Source organism: Plasmodium cynomolgi, chromosome 6, assembly GCF_000321355.1.
Source record: "Plasmodium cynomolgi strain B DNA, chromosome 6, whole genome shotgun sequence".
In the NCBI taxonomy this organism is placed as follows: Eukaryota; Apicomplexa; class Aconoidasida; order Haemosporida; family Plasmodiidae; genus Plasmodium; species Plasmodium cynomolgi.
In genome coordinates, this window is record NC_020399.1 from 41,248 (window position 1) to 48,444 (window position 7,197).

Below are 7,197 nucleotides of genomic sequence, written 5' to 3' on the forward strand. Positions count from 1 at the left end.
CTTTTTTTTTTCTGTTTTTTTTTTCTATTTATTTTTTCTTTTCTTCTTTTTTTGCTTTTCTTTTCCGCGCCCTTCTAAACTTCCTAGAAATGAAAGAACGCCCCCTTTAGGTTATATGCCTCCCCCCCGCATAAGAGCACGCTTTTACTGCTAGTCACAAAGGGATAAATATAAAAAAGGGGACTATAGTAGAAAAAAAAAAGAAAAATGGAAATACAATCCCAAGCAGATGCATATACATTCACCCTGATATCTCCGCGATACCCATCATTCTACCGGCACGCACGGAGTGATGGCAACATCCAACGCGCGCATCTCCTCGCTAATACATTCTTAGCGGTGCAAAAATTTAGTCGTAGTCTAAATCTCTTCCCCTTTGCGTGAAAACGTGGACGGCGCACATACATGGGTGTGGAGAGAGAGAGATGGCATAAATAACCCACCCCCGTGCAGTATAGCTCCTAACAAAATGGAGTGTAGCTAGAAAAAAGGGGGGCAGGATTGATATACCACACCATACAAGCTTACAGTTCGTGCATCCTTCCCCCCTACTTCACTCCTAGATTGACATATCTACGTTGTATGACCCCACATGGAAGGGTAACTCATGGAAGGGTAATTCATGAAAGCGTAACTCATGGAAGCGTAACTCATGGAAGCGTAACTCATGCGCGCGCGTTATGCTGGCCACCCCGCACAGGCGCATATGCTTGATCGGATTCGTGAGAGAATTACGCTTGAACTTCAACGTTTCTCTGGTGCGGGGGCACTGCGGGGGCAGTGCGATGAGTCCTACCTCCCCAAATAGGAGCTACTCCATGAGGGCACTATATGATCAGAGTGCCAACGTTGACCACTATTGGGTAGCTACCTCCGGACGAGGGGAAAAAAAGACTGACCAATAGAACGGACAGACAAAGCAACAGAAAGGGATACACATTCACTCTGCACGTGAACTAGCACATACGAAAAGCTTTCGGCTACTCCCTCTTCTGTGCCATTATAATAAACCAAAACCGCGCACTCCTTTCCCCTTTGCGAGTGGATCAACTTGCAAAAATGGAGAAACATCAGTGGAGGAACACCATCTTTTGAAAAAAAAAAAAAAAAAAAATTATCTTTGCAAATAAATCTTTATTTTAATTGTGATACGTGCGTGCACATAATAATACACATGTAAAGTTCGAATAAAAAAAAAAAAATAATAAAAAGTTGTGAGAGAAGCTTTTTCTCCCTGAACTTCGAGCGTGTGTTACTCTCCAGGGAGACAAACACAAATATGCATGCTACGCTGCAGCGAAACAAATTAGCTCCTCATCCAGTTAGTCAATACTGGATGCGCATCTGTGAGGCCTCATCCTGTTAGTCAGTACTGGATGCGCATCTGTGAGGCCTCCTCCCTGTTTTCCTCCCAGTATGCCTTCAACACCTCATCCAGTTTGGCGCTACAAAAGTTGTTTACCATCCTCCTGTATTCCTTCCACAAACGCTTGTAACTAACTAACCCATCAATAAACTTCCTCGAGTTGTACCTTCCAAAACGAACAAACTTACTAAAACTTTTAAGAAATTGCTTCTCTTTAAAGAGAAAAAAGTAGGTACTTTCCTCATATAAACTCCTCATTTGTTCATTTTTAAACTCCTCCTTTACGTTATAATTGTGACAGAGATTCTCCCAATGAGTAATAACATTTTCTTGCATTACGAAATATTTTTTCCTCTCATTTGTATGTACATAATAAAAAATGGAACTCATTTCTTCAGGGTCTGCATAATCACCTAGGTTGGAAATCTTTTCTATGAATTCTGTTTCTGATAATTCCTGTGCATGATTCATATATTCAAAATATCCCTTTTGGATGAATCTATTTCGTCTCGGTTCAATTTCATCGTGTGCTTCTTCTAAAGCTTCTCCTGATGATGTTGTCGCAACTCCATCATCCCAACAGATGGATGGAGTATGGGTACTACTACCACCTTCGTTCGTAAACTCAGCACTTCTTCCTTCTTTTTTCCTGTTTCTAATAAAACGCTTGTTATTCCTACACAGCAGCTGAGACAATCCATACATGTCCTGACTTGAATTATTGTTCTGATTGTTATTTTCCAGTTGTGCAGAGTCAAAGAGGCTTCCATTTTCTTCTGTCACGCTGAGTCCCCCTCCTCCAGGGGATGTTTTGGAAGAATTCGGACAAGCTAATCGCCTTGCCTTTCCTTTTTCATAAGTCTCTCCGTGCTTCGTAGAAAGGGTAGTCTGACAAAAGTGTGTATAAGGATAAGGGGTGAGTTGGGGGGGGTAATATTTAAGGGAAGCTTTACAACGTGAGTTACGAAACCAAAATGATTAAGCAGTTACGTGTTGCCTGGTTAGGCCACCCACTGCCACTCGGAACTTCATGATTGGACTTTACCTCCACTGCCAGGATGAGCAATCCGATGAACGCTATGTTCAAAATGCGAAAGAAGGAGGAGCCCCATCTGTTGCTTCCTTTTCTACTGCTGGGGTTCCCTCTCTCATTAGTCATTTCCATCGTATTATCCACCTCGCTAATGCTAAATTTTGGGAAGCTCCCTCTGAAGAACGGCACATCAATACCACTTCGCATTACCGTTGAACCGCTCGGTTCTGTTAGCTTCCTTTTAGTGTAGTAAAAAAAAAAAGGCTACACGAGTGTGCCTCTTACTATGTAGAGGAAGAAATGGTCGATTCCCTTCTTCTTCTCGTCCCCTCCTATGCAGGCTCACGTATATATATTATACACTGCTGTAATGGCAGCTACCGTTGGTGCAACGCACGGCATATGTGCTCAAGGGGCAACCAAAAAAAGCAAATAAAATAAAGTTAGCAAAGATGACAAGGAAAAAATAAACACAAAGGATAACATTAAGGCTTGCGGAAAAACGAAGGGACAAAAAAACAAGAAAAAAAACTAGAAAAAAAAACAGGAAAAACAAAAACTACCATATGATCAAATGATCAAATGATCAAATGATCAAATTACCAAATGACCAAATGACCAAATGACCAAATGGCCAAATGACAAACGGACGAACCAACGAACTACTGTAACTGACGGAACAAATGCTGCTCTGCTCTGTCGAGACGCCAGCGACGAAAGGACACTAAACCGGTAGAGATTAAAAATTAAAATCTATGAAAACAACGTAGTCGAAAATGCGAAATGAAGAAACAAACAACGCAAAAAAGTTATTCACAACAAACGGTGCCTCTGGAGGAGAACAAATATGACAACTACTAGCAAGGAGTCAAAAAAAAAAATAAATAAATATAAAATAAATAAACAAATAAATAACAAATAAATAACAAATATATTCATATATACATATATATATATATGCAGATAAATAAAGCCTAAAACGAGGTCTGCGGTAAATCAAGAAGCGGCGCAATAAGCAGATGGGGGAAAGAGGTACTACTATAATACTATGTCATATAATGTTGCGCTATGCGCGTATACATCTTAAATTGCTTCTTCTTTTTTTTTTTTTTTTTCGTTTTGCATAACCTATATTTTTTGCTTTCACCCAAATAATTTGCTTTCTACCGTCAGATTCGATTTCTGTGCCCCCGTACAAGCATGCATCACTTTTATATGTGCTCGACAAAGCAAAAACTGCAACAAATGAAAAATTTTCGCAACGAGATGTTGCCCCGTGAACGAACGCCAACCTGTTGTTAAGCGCGAATTGTAGAAGTAGAAGTAGAACGCAGAAGTAGAACCGTTTTTTTTCCGGTAGTACTTTTTTTGGCCCTATTTTTATTTTTTCTCCCGACCCTTGCGTTTGCCTATATATATACTTCTTGCTATCCCATTTTTGACTTAATTTTTTTTTTTTTTGCCCTTTGGCAAAAATTATGTCTTCGGGTTTCCTTCCTAATCAGCCCATCAAACAGAGAAAAATCCCCAATAGTAAAAACTGCGCGAAAATAAAATTGCGCAATTTTTTGCCCATTTCTAAGGAGGAATAATAAATAAAAGAAAAAAAAAAAAAAGAAAAAATAAAGTGCTTAATTCCGCGCCGGTATTAAAATTCAGGTCGACGCCCCGTAAGGGTTCCTCACTCGCGTATGCCTCCCCTACCCCTACTCGAAACGCACATATAAAATAATCCTTCTTTTGCCAATCAAAAAAATTGCAAATTCATTTTGTAGAATTAATCTATAAATGGGAAATATCGCCAAAATGGACTCTTTTTTTATTTTATTTTTATTTTTTTTTATTTTTTTCTTCTCCCCCTCTCGCGCTCATAATCGTCATTCCTTCCCCACGTCTTCACATTGACTATCGAGTAACATACATTGGGGGGACATACTCCATACTCTATGCGATGCGATGCTTTTCTTTTTTTTTTTTTCTTAATAACGAAAAGGAACTCCTTTTGCTGCCTTTGGCACACAGAGGAATTAGTCCCAAGGGGAGAAAAAAAGGCAAAATATCACTTCGAATGGGGGGAGTACAAACGAACATGCGCGCAGGTTGGTTGGTGCAACTCTTATGCGAGAAGATACAAACGCTGCTTCGCACCGCTTCGTTCCACTTTCAGTCCATTCACGAACACACATCCCCCGCGTTAATCGCCTGAAGGGACGAATTGGTTAACCTCTTCCCCTGAGGATCACCCTCCCCCCACAAGGGGAAGCACACCTGCCAATTTTCACAAATGAAACATTGTACCCACGTTAACTATTGAGAGGGGACTATGAAATAATTCTGCTACTTCTACTTTCCCTTTGGAAGAGCACTAGCACCGTTTTGTGCTGATAAAACGAAATAGGACGAAACACTAAACTGGGGGAACTCACCCCGTGGGACATCCTTTTTAACCCATTGTCCACTCGATTACAAGGTATAGATACACCCTGGTCAGGCAACTCCCAGCTGGGATATGCTAATGCGAGTGGACTTTTCTCCTCAAGGCACGCATCGCCACAATGGGAAAAAAAACAATAACTGCTGCGTCCTCAGATGGCGATTCGATTAAGTGTTAGCCATTGCCGACCAAATGGAGTTAAAATAAAAAGAGAAAAAAAAAAAAAAAAAAAAAAACTCCAAATGGATGAACTGTTTTCTCTCATCTTAGTTATGCACATCTGGCTAATGCAGCGAAGTGCGCGGGTGGCGACAACCAGGTCAACCAGGTCAACCAGGTCAACCAGGTCAACCAGGTCAACCAGGTCAGCCAGGCCAACCAGGTCAACCCAATCTCCCTGAGTCCACCTTCGCACAGTTCGTTCTCTCTCCGATAGAAATGGCGAATGCCTGCTGGGTGGTCACTCTGGTTCTCTTGGCTAAGCTCCCAAATTGGATGCGTCAGGGGGGAGGCTGCAACAGAGCTCACCGGCCCCGCTCCATGGGCGCACTCCTCATCGTCACTCCCCATGGCCACTCCTCACTCCTCACCCCTCATCATCCACACCTGCCGATCAAAACCCCGTCAAGGTCGAGTTCAGCATCTCCATGCAGATGCTGTTCACGTCCCTTCGGAAGTTTCTCCAGGAGAGTTTGGTCTGATTAAGGAACTCTAAAAATAGCTTCTTCGAGCTGGGCCCATGCTCGAGAAAGTTATATAATTTCTTGTAAAATTTGCGTTCCTTGTAAAACAGTTCATCTTTCATATAATAGTACACCTTAATCCATTGTTCAGCTTTTGTCTTTCTAGATACGTTATAAGCAGATGCAAGGTTCTCACAATATTCAATAATATTATTTTCCATGTTAATATATTTTGTTCTTTCGAACCCATTCACATAATTCCAAATAATAAACATCTCCTTAACATCTACGCTTTCTCCTAACCTTTTGATTCTTTCATTAACTTCATCCTCAGATATACTTCTTATGAATTCGTTTTCGTTCATTTCGTACGAGTTGTTATCATAGTCTTCCTTTCTTCTCCTTTCTTTTTCCTTTATTGTGTCATAATCAGGTAATTCGTATGTTTCCTCTATATCGTTATGTACATAATCGATTGCATTTTCATTTTTTGTACGCTCTGCTTGTCCATTGTTTAGTCCATAATGTTCATCCATGTTACTTACATTGCCTTGTCTACGGTTACTACTGCTACTGCTACTACTACTGCTACTACTACGACGACTACTACTACGACTACCTCTGCTCGGGCCGGCAGCCTCGTCTTCTTCATCGATTTCATCGTTTATTGTTCTTCTAGGAGGGGACGCTGCTAGTTTTCTTTTTTGACTACACTCTATGCATGCTTCTTTTGTGCTAAGCGGTTGTTCGTTTAGGCCTTTTTCCTGCATAGGGGGATGGGGGGGGGAAAAAAAAAAGGGAAAGTTATTCATTTAGAAAAACAACTCAGAAAGGGGAGGAGGAGATAGGAGGGGAAGTTACTCATTCTGTTGAATCCTCTAACTAATTCACCCACCTGATGTACCAAGAGGAACATGAAGGACACTAACAACACGTTAAGGAGCCCCGGAATTGTAAAGCTAAGGCGTACGCCCATTTTCCTTCCCTTCCATTGTTCCTTTCTGCAGGAGGCACTCTCCGATGTGTCCCTTTTCTCCCTTTTATTCGAGGGAAGACCTCGACCAGTGAGATGGGCATCCGTTTTGCTACCGCGGCGTGCCATTTGAAGGGGGGGGTTAGGACTACTGGTGGGGTGGAAGGTGAATAAAGGGAAGAATGTGGCATAGAAAAATCGGGCAAGCTTAGCGTAAAAAGAGTCACAAACTTGCCACAAAAAGGGAGACACTTCACCGCACTAACGCTACATGCTTGACGTGTCTAACGTCCACATTGAATCTGCCCTTTGGGGGATCAGTAACCCCTGTTTGCTCTCTCTCCAGTCGATGTACTCTAACACTAACGAGAGAGAAACAAAAGCAAGCCCCTCTGTACGTACACGATAGGCCACTACACAACACATACCTTTTTGCAGAAAAGAAAAAATAAAAGATGCGATTTGGAGTTACTTCAAAATGTTATCCCAAATGGGGGAAGCGAACGTTTTTCTGAGGTAAAAACGAAACCAAAAAACGTGATTCTCTAAAATGGTACTAAGATGGTTCACGTTTCTCTAAATGGGTTCTAATGTGTTTCTAACAGTTCAGAAAAATAAAATTACCAAAGAAGTTACTACTAAAAAGTAGGAGTTGCAAAGTTGGTGAAGCTCAAAAACGACACACGGGTCGCCATTTTGACAAACATC

General features: G+C 41.4%; 2 protein-coding genes across 2 annotated transcripts; both read right to left on the reverse strand.

Moving 5' to 3' along the window:
- Positions 1 to 1,366: 1,366 nt before the first annotated feature.
- Positions 1,367 to 2,531, reverse strand: PCYB_061080 (phist protein; the record flags this gene model as incomplete). The annotated part of the gene is made up of 2 exons (XM_004221275.1): positions 1,367 to 2,236; positions 2,412 to 2,531. The coding sequence occupies 2 exons, from the start codon at positions 2,529 to 2,531 to the stop codon at positions 1,367 to 1,369; spliced, it is 990 nt and encodes a 329-aa protein (XP_004221323.1).
- A 2,915-nt stretch (positions 2,532 to 5,446) lies between these two features.
- On the reverse strand, positions 5,447 to 6,492 carry PCYB_061090 (phist protein; the record flags this gene model as incomplete). Its single annotated transcript, XM_004221276.1, has 2 exons — positions 5,447 to 6,280; positions 6,412 to 6,492. The coding sequence occupies 2 exons, from the start codon at positions 6,490 to 6,492 to the stop codon at positions 5,447 to 5,449; spliced, it is 915 nt and encodes a 304-aa protein (XP_004221324.1).
- Positions 6,493 to 7,197: the final 705 nt, after the last annotated feature.